General features: G+C 43.4%; 1 protein-coding gene across 2 annotated transcripts in view; it reads left to right on the top strand.

Moving 5' to 3' along the window:
- The window catches only part of VPS13C (vacuolar protein sorting 13 homolog C), a 2,773,485-nt gene that overhangs the window by 365,510 nt on the left and 2,387,237 nt on the right, over nucleotides 1-20,738 (top strand). For both annotated transcript variants that reach the window (XM_078680824.1, XM_078680823.1), the window contains exons 9-10: nucleotides 5,835-5,915; nucleotides 12,591-12,648. In XM_078680824.1, coding sequence (XP_078536950.1) covers nucleotides 5,835-5,915; nucleotides 12,591-12,648 — 139 coding nt within the window. The remainder of the gene's footprint in view (nucleotides 1-5,834; nucleotides 5,916-12,590; nucleotides 12,649-20,738) is intronic.

Raw genomic sequence — 20,738 nt, 5'->3', positions numbered from 1 at the left:
TCCTTGGGCCTCCTTACAACATCTCGTGGCTGGTCTAGCTTCTGACCCTTTCGTGGCACCCGTAGTTGTTTTCAGATGCATCAACCCTATCCCAGACACTGTCCTGCTCAGACTCCCAAAGTGGTGCATGGACGTGACTCATTCCTTCATACGAATGGAAGCCAGAAGTCATCAGCCACCCAGCCATTGGCAGCCACATCCTCCAAGCACTCTGCAAGACCCTGCTCTCCAGTTGGAGGGAGAATACATCCTCATCTCTTCCACAAGAGGTCCATAACATTGGACAGGTGGGTTTGCAGATTATTCAGGAGGACTATTTTCTGCCTTTACTTTCTTTTGCTCCTCCTATTCCACCACTCCTAGAATGACTGGTAGAGGAGAATCTAATTTTGCTCTGAGAGGAATTTGTAGTGCTCCTGGCCAAGGGGACTATAGAGAGTGCCCCAGTTTCAGAAGTAGGTAGTGGTTGTTATTCCCGCTACTTTCTGATTCCGAAAAAGAAAAAAGGGTTGTGGCCCATTTTTGAATGTCTGACTGTAAATCTCTTCCTCAAGGAGAAGTTTGAGATGCTTACTTTAGCTAAGGTCTTGACTGCCCTAGACCAAGAAGACTGGATGGTAGCATTGGACCTTCAGGATGCTTATTGTCACGTCCCCATCCTGCAGGACCACAGACGTTACTTGCTCTTCAAGGTAGGCCACAAGCACTTTAAGTTTACGGTACTCCCCTTCAGCCTTACTAGGTGATGGTGGTGGTTGGAGCTCCTCTGTGCTGGTTAGGGGTTTCATTCTTTTCCTGCCTCAACAACTGGCCGATGAAGGCATCCTCCCCCCAGGCTGTTGTCTCCCACCTTCAGACTATGGGTGACCTCCTGTATTCTCTGGGGTACTCTATAAACATGCCAAAGTCACTGCTGACTCCTCCTCAGATTCTCCCTTTTATCTGGGCTGCTCTGGACACAGTGGAGTTTTGGGCCTATCCTCCCGAGCTGCAAGTCCAGGATATTCAGGTTATGATACCGATGTTTTTGCTGGATTTTGGTGAGACAGACTCTGAGGATGCTGGGCCTCTTGGCCTCCTGCATCATGTTGGTAAAGCATGCCAGATGGTGTATGCAGGCTCTGCAGTAGGACCTGACGTTTCAATCAGAGCAGCTGATTGAAGGAACTCTCACCAATATGGTCCAGATTTTGGAAATAACTACAAGAGATCTGCAGTGGTGGTTGATGAACCGCAATTGGGTCAGAGGCAGACCCCTCAACCAGATCACACAGTAGTGACAGGGGCAGCCATCTGGGAGAGGTGAAGATCAGGGGGCACTGGTCTTTGGCAGAGTTGGGGCTCTACATCAGTTTGTTGGAGATTTGTGGGATTTGGTTGGCATTAAAGGCATTTCTCCCCTTTGTCAAGGGGAAGTTGGTGCAAGTGTTCATGGGCAACATCACCGCCATGGGGTACTGCAACAAGCAAGGTGGGATACGGTCATGTACCCTTTGTCAAGAGGCCCTGCATCTCTGGACATGGCAGGGACAGCCTGGCATAATGCTGGTGGTTTAACACCTGGCAGGCTCTCTGAACGCCCGGGCAGACAAACTCAGCCGTTAAAGCCTATCGGATCACGGATGGCACCTCTAGTCTGAAGTGTCTCACGGTCTCTTTCAACAGTGGGGAGAGCCTTGGTTAGATCTGTTCGCCTCCTAAGAGAACGCACAATTTCAGCAGTTTTGAGCTCTGGAGTTTCCAAGGAGCTATTGCTCAGTGACTCTTCGTCACAAGTGGATCTCAGGCCTGTTGTATGCCTTTCCACTCACCACTTCTGCCCAGATTTCTGAAGAAGATCAAGAACGACCGGGCTCAAGTCATTTTTGTGGTTCCAGACTGGGCAAGGAGAGTCTGGTATCCAGAGCTTCTGAAGATGAGCATCAATCCTTCAATCAGGCTACCCCCTTGGAAGGATCTTATGTTGCAGCAGCTGGGGAGGGTCCTCCACCCGAACCTGTCAACTCTTCACCTCCCAGCGTGGAGATTTTGTAGCAACAGTTGATAACTTTTGACCTTTGTCCCGAAGAATGAAATGTTATTTTGGCGGCCAGGTGGCCCTCCAATAAGACAGTATATGCCTGCCATTGGCAAAAGTTTGTATCATATTGTGCAGAAAGGTCTATTGACCCTTTTTCTGCTTTCCTTTCTACTGTTCTTCTTTTCATTCTTGCCCTTGCCCCACAGGGGTCTGCTTTGGGTACTCTTAAGGGTTATCTTTCTGTGCTATCTATTTTTGCGGCTGCCAGACCAACCCTTTCTGTTTAATCTCCAATTGTATATAGATTTTTGAAAGGGCAGGCTCAATTGTTTAAACCCACGCCCTTTGTCATGCCAAAGTGGGACCTTAATTTGGTCCTCACTTTTCTTATATGTTCTCCTTTTCTGCCTTTGCACAACTGTCCCCTCCGGCTGCTTACCATCAAGACAGCCTTGCCCGGAGGGTGAGTGAGTTACAGGTGTTACAGGTGTTATCATGTATGCTGCCCTACATGATGACTTTTGTAGATAAGGTGGTGCTTCCCACCCATGCTTAATTTCTTCCAAAAGTGGTGTCCCCTTTCCATCTGGGTCAATCTATCACGCTGTTCACCTTTTCTTGCTCCTCCACATCCTTCTAATGGAGAGGAGCGTCTCCACCAACTAGACCACACAAAAGAGTTCCGGTGGAGAACAAACTCTTTGTGGGGTATGTTGGAGCTAAAAAAGGTTGGGCAGGGCAGAAACAGACAATTTCTTGTTGGGTTAAAATCTGCTGCGCATTGGCTAAGAAGCAGCCCCTTAAGGGCTTACGAGCTAATTCCACCAGGGGGAAAGCTGTGACCACGGTGTTGGCTTGGGGTGTCCCAGCCCTTGACATCTGCCAGGCAGCAATGTGGGCATCTCAGCACATGTTTGCTAAGCATTACTGCCTGGACAGTCAGGTCTACAGGGACGAGCATTTTGCCTGTTTGAGCCCTGCAGGACTTTTTAGTTTGCGAAATTTCTCCACAGCCCACCACCAGGATGGTATGGCTTAGGTATCAATTTGAAGGTAAGGAATCTGCTGCTAGAAGTCTCTATTAGATAAACCAGTTGCTTACCTTCGGTAACGCATTACCTGGTAAAGACAATATCTAGCTGCAGATCCCTTACATACCCACCCATGCCTCCCCTCTCTGACTTATTTTTAAAGAGCTAAAATTGCTCTCTTTTTCAGGGCCCTAGTTTGGGCACACACTTACTTCAGTAACTTTACAGCTTAGTGCTTCTGGCATGGAGAAGTGAAAAGTACGGACGTCCTTGTGCCTGGGTAGCGTCTATACAGGTGACCGTGACATCCTAACCGACGATGTCCACGTGATGGAGTGCACAAAGGATACTGCTCACTCAAATGTATCCGGATCCAGCCTGATGCCTGAGGAATTCAAAGATAAGGAATCTGCATCTAAATATTTCTACCAGATTAAGCATTTCCGAAGGTAAGTAGATTGTTCATATAGTGGTCTTTATGAAAGTGTGGCACGTAAGAGAAATAAAATAGATTTTGAGTATTTGATAGTGAATTGTAAGCATGTAAAAAGTTAATGCATATTCTTAAATATTTGTGTGGTTAATTAATTGTGGCAATTATGCAATCACAAGGTTGGCCATGTTGGAATGCTACAACAGTGACAGACTTCAAATAGTACTATTCAAAGATGGCCATGTGCCACTGTTTGGCTAGCTAAGGCTTGTCAAATTATGGAGCCTTGCTTCAGCCATCATGGGATGGTATTCTCATACTCTTATCATTGTTGTTCCATTCCAAGATGGCCATCAAGTTGTTTCTAAACATGTGGCCCATCTTGGAGCTGTTCAATAATGACATACTATAGATGACTGCCTTTCACTATTGTCCATGTCATCTCTGCCTAACCTCCTCCCATATTCCTTAGAACAAAGACCAGGTCTTACCCAAATGTCAGAAACTTTAAATATGTATACTTTGGCAGAACTGTCCCAGAGAACTTTACTCCTGGAAACTCTAGGTGGGTTCATCTATTCTGAAGGTTAGCATGGAGTGTATCTATTTCACATTCTTGTTCACTGTGTGAACACGCAAGACTAGTTGAAATTGCCAATGCTTGTTCAGAAAGCGCAAAAAAAAATGGCACTTCTTCAACATGCCTTTCTAATCACTGGGTTTTCTTCCTTCTTTAGAAGAGTTAATCTGCTACTCCCTTGCAGAAATAGCACCAGGACAACTTGTTCCAGGATAGCTAACACTATATCCATTTATAAGTTTTCATCGTCTTTTTCCTGTGCTTTCTGGAGGAAGTACCATTGACATTCTGGGGTACTGTTGTACAACCTATTTTCATAAACAGTTCTAGCATTGACCCCGGCACGAGCACCTAGCTTTGAGTTTCTGTATTACATGCTGGTCACATACATTTTGAAAATGAAATGCTCAAGGTGCCAGATATAAAAAGAGTCTGGGCATTGCCAAATGTTTCACCCTTCTCCCACTCATCTTTGATGGGGATCCTTCCATCTCTGGCTTGTGTCCTGCAAATTGACTGTGGTCGCATCAGAAGGCAGGCGAGGCACTCTCGAGGATCGCAGATGCGACCAGAGTCATCTTCCCAAACCACGCATTGCATTGCCGGCCCCACGCAAGCCCTTTTTCATTGCCAAAATTCCCTTCCACGTGCATATGTAAGCACCCTGGGGAACTATACGCTCAATCGAACATCATAGTGGAAATACTATGGTATTCCAGAGCTTTACTCGGCGGACGCGTTGTTACATACCCATACCCATGCCCAGACCTGAAGAGGCCTAGAATCATAAGGCCGAAACGCATCAACCACCAATCCCAGGAGCCTGCTTTACAAGACCTGCAAAACAAAATTATAATTCTACTTAAGACCACTGTTCTAATTCTCTAGAGACATTTGACAGTTAACTCCAAGAGCGGTTTCTCCCTTTGTTTATTTTCCCTCCTAAGTGGCCTACCGGATGACAGTACCCAAACCCTAAAACACGGATTCAACTATCTACTTTTGTACATTGTATATAGTCAACAAGGATTGTGATATATGTATATATATATATATATATATATATATATATATATAATTGAATAATGCTATGTCATTGTGAAATTGCCTTGATTTGCATGAAAATCATTATGTACCTTATTTGACGTTTGCTGACTAAATTCAAGACATAAGTAACAACTTTGTTTATATCTACGACAGTAGCCTTCTTATGCATAACAATGATGCCCTGTCCAATATACAAAAATATTGATGTGTGTAAAACAGTTTAAGAAACATATGGCAACCTCGTCTCCCAATAACAATTTATAAGTTATTTTGGTACAATGTTTCTCTTCATTTATCCTGCTAGAGCTAATATGTTTGTATAGGCTCAACCCTTTGTTTTTATTCCAGAGTTTACCTAGAGTGTGTCACCCACACATGATAGGACATGGCATCGCCATTGCGAATCCTGCCTCTTCTAAAGTAACAGGCTACCGTGTCACGGGGTCCACTGGGGCGTCCTACTATAGTTGACCTATTAATCCCTCAGGATTAGGTGCCGACCTTTGATAAATGTACATTATTAAATAAAGGGTCTTAAGCTGCAATATCATGTTTTTTAACTATGGTTGTATTGGAATGTAATAATTTGAAATCTACATAAATGTATTGTATTAGATACATCGCATCTGTTCAAGTTTAATAGTCACGCTTTGTTTCATCAAGTATTTAATTGTAATAAATTGTTTTACACTGTTTTTTCCTTCTTTTTTTCCTTATGTTTAGCTTGTGCGTCTTGATTGCTTTAGTGCCTACTGGAATGTGAATAGCAGCTTGTACTACCAAAATTCGAGAGAAACAATATTGGTAATTTTCATTTATCTGACAACTGTAGCATGCATGTTTTCTATAATTTTAATAATTCACGCTTGAATATATTATGACAGTTTTACTGGCTACATTTATGAAATGCTAGTTAAGGAGCAAATCGGATGCTTTTCACAAATTACTAAAGCGAGTTGGTAGTGGGGCAATTACAAGTCATTGACCCTATTTGTGACTGGGTGGTTACATCCATGATGTCTTTGGAAGCATTACAGTGACTTGTCTCCTTGATAGTTCTAAATAGTCACAATGTACAAGAAGCAAATTATTCACTAATGTGATTATGCCACGGTTTATTAAGATACATTCCAAGGGAGCACTTCTCACACAAACTAACATTGATAAAGGCACATGGCAAGGTGTTAACAAGTGTTTGATGTATGTGCCAAAAGATGAATAACATATGAGGTAAATGTAAGGTGTTTTAATTCAGCACAACTCAAGCATTTTATGGCTGGTCTACAAGGTTAGCCATTGAATATGATGGACGACTGGTAGGGGTATGACTTCGTAGATGAATCATGCATTACAAGGGAAGAATTATAACATTTTAAATAATTTGCATTACATTAATGAGCGTGTCATGCAATCTCCGAAGATCTTCCACTTTTCATTGGTTCAATCTGTAATTCTATATATTGATTTATTTTAACAGGTATAGTCTTTTAATTTGTGCATCAGAGAGGAAATACAGGACTTAGGGCCCGATGTAGGTAGGCAAATACCAGTCGGAAACGGCCGAAAATACCGATTTTCGGCCGTTTCCGACCGGTAATTCGTTATTGAGATGTAGGGGTATGCTAAATTACAGAATCAGTAATTTTACCAAATCTGTAATTTTTCCGATTCGGTAAAATACCGAATCGGTAAAATTACCGATTCTGTAATTTAACATGTAGGTAGATCAGTGCTACAAGGGTTTAAGAGGGAAACGTCGTTTACAACGCGGTGTTTACACCGCACGACCTTTTCCCCGCAGCTATTACTACGACTTGCGCTGGATGGCGCTGTGGGATAAGGAATGTTGTAATTTTATATTCCAACACCTTCCCTACTGTTACGGGGACTGGTGTTGGAATATAAAATTATAAAATTCCTAAATCCGCGCCCTCCAACGCAAGTCGTTGTAACGACTTGCGTTGTAAAATCTGCGATGTCAAGTACCGCGATCTAAAAGATCGCGTTGTACTGACATACATCCGTTTAAGAATCCGTTATTTACCACCAACTAGAAGTTGGTGTTAAATAATGAAAACCCTTCAAAAAGCATTTTTTTTGCTTTAAAAAATGTGCCATGTTGCATACATGCCCTTTGCAACATGTGCAGCATGCACAATTGAGGGGTGCAACAGGGTGTCAAAGTGACACCCTGTCCCCCTTGCAAATTCGGTAATTTTACCGAATCGGTATTTACCGATTCTGTAATTGGCATTGATTACTATGGGCCTCAAGGCCCATAGTAATCAATGCCAATTACCGAATCGGTAAATACCGATTCGGTAATTACCGAATCATTCCGATTCGGTAATTTCAAAAGTGAAATTACCTGCATCCCATTTACCTACTCTTAAATACCGAATCGGTATGATTCGGTATTTAAGAGTAGGTAAATCGAGATTACCTACATCTGGCCCGTAGTTTCAATCTCTTTCGGCTCCTAATGGTAGTATTGTGCTGTAGTCTGGCACAGAATTATTGAGAATTTGTCAGTGATGGGGTTCTGCACAGCGGGCCAGTTCCCACCTCTCCCCAAATATAGTATTGAAATGGAAACTTGTTCCCAAGTGAATACTCAGAGGGGGGAAAAGAGCGGGTAGGCTATAACCCAGACAATCCAAACTGGGCTGGAGTTGGAGTAAATGCTGCACAGCCACAAGTGTGTGGGCAGTCTGGATGTAGTCTCAGAGTGAGTTTGAATAACCTCTGTAGGCCACATACTGCAAAACATAGCATATCATACGATTAGTTCTGAATTGATCATCTCCCTACATCAGCATGTGTTTTGACCACTTGTTTCAGGTTTTATCTTCTATCTAAAGGACGGCAATGACGAGCCCAAGGGTAACCGGGATACAGCCCTCAAATATGAGAGTAGCAGGACTCTCCACTACCCTGCAGTACATATTTTTTCGGAAAACAAGGAAAAATCAGCTAACAAAAGAAACATTACAGAACTAAACCACAGAACAAAACAAATTAGCAGAAAGTGCAAGCCGAGTGCAAACTGGTATGACTTGCTGGCACCTTACAACACGCAAAGGTTGCTATGCTAATTACTCATAGCTGGCTCTACCTTTTGTATTTATATGTTATTTACTGATTCGTAAATTTTCTAGAACGCAAGACATTTTTCATTTAGACTTCTGCCAATCAACAATTTTACTGGGTTAACAGACATCAAAGGCTTCACACTTAGTACCTACTCTGTATCAAGTCATCTAATGGTCTGTTTATTAAACAAACTAGGATTGTTTTTGCACCTTAAGCCAAAAGTACTACGTCCTGCCTGTTACATGACAGTAGGGTCTCACGCGCAACCACGACTCAGTCATCGTCGGATTGCTAGGCCATGGTGCCGAAGGCCTTGAGGGAGTGGTCTATGAACCTTCTTGCGGCCCGATAGTCACCACCATCGAGCGTGACTCCTCGTAGGTCCCGGTCACAATCAAAGAAGGGAAGGTTGTGGGACAGCTCCAGGAGACCCAAGTTCTCTTCGTCACACACTTTGCCTCGTCGTTGAGGATTGACGAGACAAGGGCGGAGCATAGACATTCCAGACATGGTTCTGCGGAGCCGGAGCCATGTTCGACTCCAGGCCTCTCCCTGTTTTTGGGAGCCGGAGTGACTCCCACTAAAGTAAAAAATATTTGAGGCCATGCGCCGAGTATTTGAGCGGGCTGATCCCTCCGCAGCACCTTTGGGCCCCGCAGGGTGGAAGGAGGCCCTATCCAGTTCCACATAGACGATCCCGGAACTAGATTTTTTCGCTGGTCGTTTCAACATGACCTTCCCCAACGCCGGTCCCAAAGTCAATGCTCCCAGTCCTGCCAGTGCCCACCAGTGGTGCCAGCCCCATTCTGGTTCCTGAAGACTCCGAGTTGGATCGACATCGGTTGACGTCGTCTGTGGTGTCAATGGAGCCCAGAGGCTCTGGGTCATTGCCTGTTCATTTTGAAGAGATTTCAGGCATGGGAGAGGGGTTTGGAGGGGTCTCTGGATACTTTAAAACAACAATTACAAAATCCTGGCAAGGACTTGGACTGGTATGAGAAGCTTGCAGAAGCCAGTTGTCTGGACACTTCTTCAGATACTGGTATGCTCTCTCCACCTACTGTGGCTATGTAGCAGGGGACTTTTTATGCTATGGTGGTAAAGAGGGTGGCAGAGGTCCTTGGCCTGGAACTACCTTTGGTGCAAGTCAAGACTAATCTCCTGACTGGGGCCTCCTCATCCAAACCCCTTTTGCCCTTTTAATGAGGCATTAACAGATGTCCTTCTAGGTTCATGGTACAAGCCTAGCACAGGGGCTCTTGTGAACAGGACTGCGGCACACCGCTATCGTACTGCACCAGGTGACCCAAGTTTCCTCAGTCAACATCCTACTCCTGAGAGCTTGGTGGTCCAAGCCTCACCGTCCCACAGCGCGTTCCTTTCCACCTCCCCCGACTCCCCCCTCCACTCCCCATGCCAATGCAGATGGCCTCTCCCGGTTTTTCCACTTAGAAGATGAAGACTCACTTGGGACAGGTTAGTCTCATTCTCTTTCATTTGGGAGGGGGTTATGTAGGAAAGTGTCCCTTTTTGACTTGGTCACCCCCACCTTTTTCCTGGTATTTGATGTGATTTCAACTGGAATCACATTGGGTTCCTGCTAACCAGGTCCAGATTTTTTCCCAAACCTGTAAATTGTTTCCCTAATAGGCAATACCTTATGTACTCCTGGTAAGTCCCAAGTGCAAGGTTCCCCTGGGTAGCTAGGACAAGCAGGCTAACGAGGATTCTTGAGGACTTCAGCGTAAAATTGAGCCAACTTGAAAAAAAGCCTCACCAAACACATATAAATAGCCACCGCAGGCTGCCTATCTTTCTGCAGATAAAAGTGAAAAAATTGCATGGCACACATCTGTGTGTGCCATGTCCACAAACACTGCATGCAGTATAGTTAGTCACCCTTATGACAAGCCTTACAGCCCAAGGCAGGGTGCACTAGACTACATGTAAGGGCCTAACTGCATGAGCAGATATGCCCCTGTGCTGGTCAGCGCTCTTGCTGCCAGTGCAAGTGAGCAGGGAAGCTATTTTGAGTATATGTGCCGGATACTGGTGAAAATTAGTTTTCTAGCTAGATGATGGCTTCACTGTTAAAAGGGATATATTCTGTATCAAATATCTTGCATTAATAAACCCCCACTGATGTCAGTGTTGGAGTTATTGATTTATGCACACAAAGTGTGAACCACCTACCAGCTACTGGTGTGCTGACTGATGTGATTACTCCAGCCTACTGCCAGAGACTAGTTTCTGACCTACAGGGGTGGGGGCCTTTGCTCTCAGGAGCCCAGTAATCAAGCCTGCTCGGGCAGTGAGTGCTCACCCAATTGCCCACAGGATTACCTGCAGATTAGCATTTCAAACCAGGGGAGCTTCAAAAAGCCCACCGCCTGTGGTATGTGAATCTGGCTTCTCTCACAGGAGAAGAGCCGACCCGCTTTGTCCAGGGCCCTTTGGCACCCGGCCATGCGGGAAAATTAGTCAAATAGGCTGCCCACCCTCAGGCCAATACCACCCCTAAGGTGGGCTACCTGAAGCGGGCGCGACTTTTCAGAGTTTGCTATCTTGGTGATGGCAAATTTATGATCTCTGCTCCAGGGTTGTGCCTTTTCCCAGAGGAAGTGGTCATAGGGGGGCATAGTGACTAGTGACCCCTGGGGTATGTAACCCATTGTCTACTACCTTATAATACCCTAATGCCCCTAAATTCAGTATTTAGGGGAGCCCCTGGGATCAGAAAAACAGATCCTGAGGACCTACAGAGACAAAGAACAACAAAGAGCCACTAAAGCAGAAGACTGAAGAAGAGCACTTGACTTTGCATCAGCCCATCCGGCCTATTTGCTATTCACCATTAAACCTTCACTAAAGATATCTCGTCCTGCAGCTGTTGTGCCTCCAAAGCCTTTATACATAGCCTGCCTTCAGTAAAGACTCCAGAACTCCTGTGAAGTAGCCGAGCTTCTCCCCTGCATCCTGAACCGCGAGGACTCCGGAATCTCCAAAACCTGATGGCGCCAAGTACCACTGCTCCCAAGCCCCCCAGCGCGTGTCAAAGTGGGTATTTGGTGTCCGCGTGGTCCCCAAGCCCTCAAGAGACCAAGTCCACTTTGAGTGCACTCCTTGTCAACTCCCTGATGTCGCCTGCAGCCTCTGTTTGGAGGACTCCTCAGCCGCCAGTGCTCCCAGACGAAGAAACCCAAAACCACCATGACATTGCACCTGGTTGCCCCGGCCTAAAGAGAAGGGAGCCACCGTTGTTCCCACAACCCTGAGCATCATAAGATTTGAGTCCCTTGCGTGGTTCAACTCGACTGGCCTCCCAGTCAAAACCTGCAGCCTCTTTTCACATAGACCGATCCTCATTCACTAATATTGAGCACCTGACACTGTACTGCTCCCAGTCGCCCTAGTGCCAAAGGAGTTGACCGGCTGGTGCTGCCTTCGACCATGCCCGATACTCACCTTAAGTCCCGGATACTGGTCTTGTAAGTCGCTGAAATGTACCTGAATGCCGTACCTGTTTTTCCTCCCGTAGGATAACATTGAAGCTTCTGAAAAATTCTTGTTGACTTTTTAAAACGCAAAGTATTTCTGTTGCAAAATGTTCATACCTGATCATATTGATTCTGGTGCCTAAACATATGTAAAGATGCATGTTGTTTTAATTAATTGGTTTGGATCTCCTTATTGACTTGCATGCATCATTTATTGACAGTTGTGTGTATCTGGAGATGTCTAACACTCGTCACTGATAAGCCTAAGGCTGCTCAACCACACTACCCCCTAGAAGAGCACTCTGGGATTGCTAGAGCAAGCCTTGTCCACTCATAAGGGAACCCCTGGACTCCTTGCACGATATACCTTTAGTATGTAATTTAAGGAGCCAGCTTCTTACACCTGCTCCATATAAATGAAACCTGTTGAAATGGGATACATTTAAAATGAAAAGTAAACGTACTCATTACGTTAACTTCATTTGAATTTTTTCGCATTTAAAAATATTCAGAAACATAATTTTGCTCTCATTCTCCAATATTGAGTTGACATTGACTTTGATTTAAAATGTATCTCAGTGCTTCAGTTCTTCATCTCTGTGCCCGGGGTTATAAATCTGACTCCAGCACTGCTCATTATCAGGCCCTACTATTGCAGGCTGAAGATAATAATGTAAAATAAATGCACCCTTCCCTTAAGTTTAAAAGGAAGCTGTGAACCTGTGCTTATTTAAAAATGAACTCATGCTGTGCGCCGCGCAAAAGGTATCTGTGAGCTACTGGTAGCTCTTGATCGACTGGTTGGAGACACCTTCTCTAAATATTGTAGAATGAGTTAACACTTGAAGTCCACCATTCAGTCTATCTAATTGATGATTTTGTTCCACAGATGCAATTAAAAGAAGGAATTCCATCTAACCTCATGGAGCAAAAAGACTTTCAGTACAGTAAGTAGTGATTTTATCAAATGAAAATTGTAGTTGTATAAGTAAAATTAAAAAAGAAACACGTACATCAAATAAAAAGTATATTCTCAGATAAAAAATGTGGTCAGGGTTGACCAGTGTACATCAATATCATGAAATAAATATACTCTAGTGTCCAGTTAGACTATTATTATTGGTTAACCACCGTCATCTTAATACCCACAATCCCAAGAATACACCCAACATCATAGCACTGGACTCTATATTACGCTAGTCGTAATTGCATCATATCCAACTCCTTTATTGTAGGTCAGGGTTAGGCGCCCGATGCAGAGTCCTCATCTGCCACCTGTAAGCTTACATGTATTCTCGGAATGGGCCCCAGATATCTTTTGGTCGTAGTCTCAGAGCTTGCAAAGATACATATGTCTGTGCTTTTTCATTACAGCAAACTGCGTCTCATAGTCAGTAGCGAGACTTCGGAATGGATTACTTAAGCCAGGCACACGCAATCCTTCTCCTAGTGAGCATCAATGATAATGCCTCCAGCTTTCGTCTGTTGTGATGGATACAAGCAATAGAACCCAATATAAAGGGAAGCAGCATATATGTCAAGTGCGGTGCAGCTATCTCATTAATAATATGCCAAGCAAGATGCATGAAGTCTGCATGGTCTGCAGAGCACCTGCTACATTTAGAAGGTCGTGTTGTGTAAATTTGATGGAGGCACTTAGGGCTGTAATTAACTAATAATAAATGGAAGTGTCTGAAACTATGCCTTTGATTTATAGAGACATGCCTAATTTGCTCACGTGTCGCCATATCGAAAGAGGCAAGGCCATCTCCAAGTCTACCTCCCATCTCTTTCTGGTCGCATCATCAGGCACCGGAAGCATCTCATCAGTCATCTGGTTTATTCTGGCCACTCACCCTCTCGGGATGAAGGGCAAAAACATCTGTGTCAGAGGTGAAAACTACTGCAAGTTGTAGCTTAAAATAGGCTAACCGTTTCAGCATATTGACCTCACCCAGGGACCAAACCTGTTCCAGTGTAAGGAAGCAACCATCAATGATCAGCTGACTGAGTCTCATTAGGTCAAGGCGTTTCAGGGTTGCTTGTGCTGATTTTTCTCTCATGGGGGTTAAAGATGTTACACGTTGACGTATTTCAGGGTAGTATGTATCAGAAAACCCTGCACAACACATGGCGGAGTTTAGGGATCACCTACATTTTTATCAGTGCAACTCTCTCTGCCATGTATAGCTTTATCTGTAATGCAAGTTTCTGCAACTCCAGTCCAGAAGGATCGGCTCCTTCTTTCTGTTGATCAGTATACTCTGGTATTTTACTGAGTCTTCCCTCCAAATCAACAGGAACCTTAGTGTCACTCTGCAGTGTCCTCTGTTATGGGAAACATGTCAGCCTTCTCTCAGTTAATATGTGGGCATGAAAATTGCCAAATCAGACTATATCTTGGAAAGTGGGATCTAGGTTTACTGCCGGGTCCTCGACAATCAGCAGAATGTCATCTGCATACATGGAGAACAAGTACATGTGAGTGGGGAATGCAATGCCACACCTCACATACCTTTCACACAGCATGAATGCAAGGGACTGAAGAGCCAAAGCAAATAGCAACTGTGTAAGAAAGCACCCTCTCTAATGCCTCTACTCACTGAAATATATGTGATACATGACCATTGACCCATACCCTGGCTGTTGGTTCAGTAAATATTAACTCCACAGGATTTCAAAGCCCCTCGTAGCATCAAGAATCACCAACACTACCTGTGTTTTAGGCCTGATACGATGAATCATTGCCAGTATTATACACAAATTAGATTTAGCCCTACTGGGCATGAAGCCTGATTGGTCGGGCAAAACCAACTTCTCATCAGTTGGTACAAGGAACGAAGGATGGCTGAGTGATAGATGCGCAGGATTGTAACAATATCTGGGATCACAATACAAACAAGCTCCAAGGATAAGGTGATGGCCATCCACTATCAACCAACAAGGGTAATAAGTCAATACCCCATAAAGTCCAAAAAAGAAAGTTATATCCTGAGCTAGTAACAATCAATCAGTAAAAATTCTTCAAGTAAGTCACAAGAAAGATGATCTTCGTTTCTTCAGCTTATTCAGAAAATGTTCTTCTCAAAGAAATCTAGCCGCCAACACATGTTTCGTCTTTGGTGGTAGAGACCACAGACTTCTTCATGGCTAGAACATCATAATACACACAATCAGAGGTTATCATAACATGATGGTAAGGAACAACAATAGTGTAACAGTCACTTATACCATATATGCCAATGTGAATAAGACGTCAAAGTCATCTGGAAGTTGCTGAAGACCCGAAAGAAATGGAGTCTGACTCTGAGGTTGAAAGAGTCAACAGCATTCACTGAAAAGACGCCAGAAATGTAAAGGCATCTTCTAGTGAAGAGTGAAGGAACAAAATATAATAACGTGATCCGGGTAGTCACCACGCCACCCCAGTTTGGACCCAGTCATATGCATTTGTCACCCCAAGTGGGATGGGTATGCCCAGACTTGGGTACCAAGCGCCCCATGCCACTGGAGTGAAGCTAGTCTGACTGATATGGGGTGATGCCCCGAAAAAGGGTCTAGGATGCTGGTTTCCCATCCAGGGAGGACCTGGCCTGGCAGTTCGGGCTCATGCGAACAGGGTCAAGACTGATTTGCATATGGCTGGGTCTACACTGAAATGCCATGGGGATCAAAAAAAACAATGGATTTATCCCCAGATCTCTGTACTGGAGTGAATGTTTGACATTGATCAGCATTCTGTCCATCAGCTGTTTTTTTCCAATCTGTCTGCTAGCACACTTTCTAGTATCTTATTATCTGCATTTGAGAGTAACAAGGGTGTATATGAAGGCATGTCTCTGGGATCTCTGCCTCACTTCATAATGATGGAAATCGTGAGCTTCCCCATGCTATCTGGGAGAGCCACCACCTCGTATTCCTCTTGACACAACTCTAATAGTCTAGGCTCTAGGGGCCAAGAGATGCTTGAACTATCTGAAAAATTCTATTGTGAGACCTCCATGCCAGATGCTTTTACATTGGCAAACCCATCTATGGCTGCTTTATCTCTGTCAGGTAGGGTCCAATAGAAATTTGTGCATTCCTCCCTCTCTTCAAGCCTGTGCGATGTCATCAAGGACGTTATCAAGTTGCTTCTGTATAAATGATAACTTTAAGATATTAAAATTTTCATATTAGGTTTAGAACTTTTGTAGGATAGAGTTGTTACATGTTATTAGCGTACCTGCAGTAGACCACAGAATATGCACCACTGTTCTGAACTGTGTTCGCTTAAGCGGCCAGGCCAAGCTACTGCAAGGGTGTTCTTTCTCCCTGTAATTGCGAGGCTGGGCATGCTCACCAGGATAGATGACCTCACAGTTGGATGGTTTTTTAAACTGCAGCTTGAAATTGACCATTTCTTCCCTAGCATTCTGGGTCATTTCATAATGGTGCTAATTTCACCTCAAACATGTGTTGACTCCTAATGTCTGAAAACGACCCTCATTTGTTTTGAGATGAACACACCAGATATATAACATTAAACGCCTCCCAGACAGTCTAGAAAGTGTGGACTGATCCAGTACTTATATCAAAGTATTCTTCAATGGCAGTCGCATTATCCACCCTGAAGGGCGCCTCCATCAGTGTCACTGATGGAAAGCTCCATGGTCTATACCTGTGCCTATGGTCTGGTAGGTTAATAGTTAGCCTGACCAGGGAGCGATCCGAGAGTATGCAGTGCACGTACCCGAAGGATTGGACCCTAGGGACAGTCTCAGCCAATTGTAGCCAAATATCTATATGTGAACTAGTATCATGTTCATTTGAGTGAAAGGAGTATGCTGTCGTGCTTCTCTCATCTCATGCCACTTTTCCATCAATTCATCAGAGTCCAGACACTGGTGCTGTGTGTGAACCGCATTAAGATTACCCACCTTGTTGTCTAGTCATACTGTCTAGCCTGGGGTTAAGACCCACATTGAAGTTGACGCCCTCATATATGGTAATAGTCATTACTTTTATGATAGTGTTGCACAATGTGCCCCAGAATTTCTGGTGAGTCAAAACTAGGTGCATAGGAATAGGTGTTTAGCAGACAGACCTGCATCAAACTGGAAAGTTATATACACTTCCCTGATGGGTCATAGTGGGCATAAAAGTAACAGAAAAACATAACGTCTTTTGGATCAATATGCCATCTCCAGCTGCATATGTGCTATAGGATGCAAAATAGTTGGTGTTCCCCCATTTCTTTTAAAATGAGTGATTACCTCCAGGAGCCAATATGTCTCCCGGAGAAAGGCTGCTTCTACTCTGTGTCTTTTCTGATAGGCTAGTATCAGACAGCATTTTTTGGGTTGCGCAATCCCTCTAATATTCAAGGTAATACATTTGATTTTGCTTGTCAGTTTAATGTGTGTGTAGTCAATCAATCAATAAATCAAACAAAGTCTTTATTCAACCAAAAATGGTCATAAATGCACATATATTAAAAACCATAATCACATTAAAAAGTGCATACCCGTTCCAAAAATGCGATAGATAAAATATGGAACCATCTTTTCATTGGCTAAGAAAACAATATGATTATTTTTATAGCAAAAAAAATCCATATGTTCATTAGCAGCAAGGTATTTTTAATTCAAAATACTATGTAGTTCATAAGATCAATGTGGCCTAAGCTATCTATACAGCGGATAGGTTAAAATACAATACGCAATAGGGACAGCAAATCGATTTGCTAAGGCTGATAAAATAAGTTAAATATTTGGTATTTCTATAAGATGATAAAAAGCATAATATAAACGTTACATTGCATAATGTTTCTTAAGTTTTATAGCAGCAGTGATATAATTTAGTGAGGCCATAGAGATTTCAGGTGAGGCTAAAGATTGGATATCAGTGAGGCTCAAGCAGGGTTCTTTGAGAAAAAGATCACACAGGCACAGAACTCCTTTAAAGAGTTATTTAGAGTGGTAAAATCTCTAACCACGATTAGTCTAGATATCAAGCCTCAAAGGATAACTGTAACATGCTAGCAACCTATTATCATAAAAAGGTCGCCGATATCCACAGCTCCCTGTAGGGGAAGTTGAACAACACGGTCTTTAGTACTGGATCAGTAGTTGGCTGTAATTCCCGCCCTATCTCACTTCACAGATGTGAACACCATCATGGCTCAAACAATTATCCAGGAGATTAGATCAGGATCCACCCTAAATCCAGCCCCCCCATACATCTTGGCAAAGGTTATGGAGGCCCTTCTGCCTTCAATAGTTGACGTGCTAAATCTCTCCTTGGAAACAGGCATTTGTTAAGCGGCAGCTAAAGAAATCGAACTTGGATGCAGCCTCACCACAGAACGTTCGTCCAATATCATTGCCCCCATATATTAGCAAAATCTTGGAGAAGCATGTTAACAAAACCTTATCACAATTCTTGGAAGATCAACTCCGGTTATATCCTACACAGATGGGATTTTGCCCGCAGCACAGCACGGAATCCACTCTACTAGGAGTAACTGAAGAATTAAATATGACTCTTGATCAGGGGGCTCGGCTGCAATACTTTTGTTAGATCTAAGCGCAGCATTTGATACGGTTGACTATGGGCTGCTGGCACATAGACTAAGTCAAATGGCCTTTCTCCTAGAGCCTTAATGCCTTCGGTTGAATGTTGCGCTATATAGATATCAGATCAAATCAAATGGGCACCCAGGGTAAAGCATTAAAATGGCTAAGATCCTTCCTGGAGGAGAGGTCCTTCCAGGTTATGGAGGCCAACTTCCTTTCTGACAGAAAGCGACTGACCTGTGGCATATCACAGGGCTCCTCACTAAGCCCTACGCTATTCAATGTTTATATGCAGCCACTGGCTAACATAGTGCAGAAATATGGCATCTCCATTATGCTGCTCCTATGCTGACGACACCCATTTGGTGGTGTAAATGGACTCCAGGATCAACTGTGAGTCAGGTCAGCTGGCTTCTTGTCTGGAACAAGTAGTTACATGGATGACCGGGAGCTGTCTAAAATTAAACGGAGATAAGACTGAATTGATGATCCTGGGGAATGCAGAGATACCCAGTTCTCTGGTAAATTGGCCACATTGTTTAGAGAATGCCCCCGTTCCCAATATGACCATTAAGAATCTTGGCTTATGTTTGGATAGGGAGCTGACCATGGAGATCCAAGCAAGCAAGGAAGGTGGCAGGCACTTGCTTTGAGTTACCAAGAATGCTCCGTAAGATTCTCTAGCTCATCCCTACACAACTAAGGAAAAGGGTCGTTCATTCCTTGGTCACCTCATGGCTGGATAACTGCAACTCGCTCTTCTTAGGCTCACCAAAATATGTCATCAATAAGTTGCAGGTAGTCCAGAACACAGCGGTCAGACTCTTGTGTCAAATTCCTATGAAAGAATCAGCAGTGATTCATCGCAGGAATCTACATTGGCTCCTGATTGAGGCAAGAACCAGGTTCAAAGCACTCTGCCTAACACACAGGGCTATAAACAACAAAGGGCCCAGTAAGATTAGGAATCTGGTGTGCCAACATCTTCCCAGCGGATGTTTGAGGTCAGGCTTTGAGCGCCTGCTAAAAACCACCAGATAAAAAAAAGCCAGAATGGGGAAGAGCTTTCTCCCATTTTGTGCCCATGCTGTTGCATTCACTCCCGCAGGAGATTAGATTCACAGTCTCAGAGGTAACATTTAGAAAAAAGTCGAAAACTTGGATGTTCATGGGTTGTAAGTAATCCCTTGCCTGCTCGCGGTCGTCTCATTAGTCCACTTGCCCAGCGCTGGGAATCCTTCGGGTAGCCATGTGCTCTATAAATCCTTTTAACATTAACATATATCCAAGGCCTTCTTTATGTGACGGAAAGTGCTTGTGCAAAAGGATGGGATGTAAGAATCAAACCATTAGCGTAAGATACAGTGTGCGAAATAGCATAAAATGTACAGTTGTTTGGGTTGAAACATCACATGGGAATTTTCGAAAAAGACGTAACCTACGAGCCAGCCATGGGAAAGGAAACTAAATGATTAATTAGATTTAATCTCAGACTTGACAAGTAAAATCTATGCTGAGGTTAAATACACCATATCAAATAGGGTTCAGTACTAGAAGCGATAGATATTTGCATATAATTAATAATGGAACATGAATCAAGAGATTTGTATTGTCCTGCCTTCTTCACAGTATGAAAATAAACTTTCTCATCCTTTCCATTGTCTAAGGTCTCTATTGTTTCAGGGACATTAAAAATATTGGTCAGACCCAAGGTGTATAAGGTGTGTTATTTACTTAGGCCAGCCATAGAATAGCATTCACATTTTCAATATTTAAGCAATCAGTCAGAACTTCACTTGATAGAACAACCCTGGGGTTACTCCAGAGTTTTGACCACAATAACAGCAGAGCTAAATTATTAGCCAACCACAAAACTAACTCTAGCTTCCACATGTGTAATGAGAGTTAAGGCTGATTTTGGTAAAGCTAAAAGTCTAGCTAAAACCTGTTTTCCATTGTTTTCGATTTCCCAGGAGTTATGTAACCCCATGCTACTTTTATATAGCCTAATCATTTATTCAAAAAGTTTATGGCCCAATATTTTGAAATCGAAATATCCTTTCCGCAGCAGCGCCCATCTTTTGTATTCTCTGGTTGATTAAACTCTCCCACGACCTATTCGCACTGATTAAGAGCCCCAAAGAGCAAAAGGAGGATACTTTCGGAATCGGGATGCCATCAATAGATTTTTTTTTTGTTTTAATGGATTTTGGACAGCAGGTCATAATATGATTTTTGTTGATTTACCTTAAGGCTAAGACTACTCCTAAAATTATTTAAATTATCTAAAAGACTTTGCAGGCCAGTTGCTGTTAACCCTAGAAGAACAGCATCATCCGCGTATAATAGAACTGGAACTACACAAGAACCGATTCACAGAATATCTTTAGTACATATCCCCAGAGATCTATCAAGCAAATTAATGTAAAATAAGAATAAAAATGGGGCCAAAATACAACTCTGTCTCACTCCTCTGGTCA

The sequence above is a fragment of the Lissotriton helveticus genome, chromosome 3_1 (assembly GCF_964261635.1).
Source record: "Lissotriton helveticus chromosome 3_1, aLisHel1.1, whole genome shotgun sequence".
In the NCBI taxonomy this organism is placed as follows: Eukaryota; Metazoa; Chordata; class Amphibia; order Caudata; family Salamandridae; genus Lissotriton; species Lissotriton helveticus.
The sequence above is the reverse complement of the archived record's forward strand: the minus strand, read 5'-3'. Positions and strand labels throughout refer to the sequence as shown.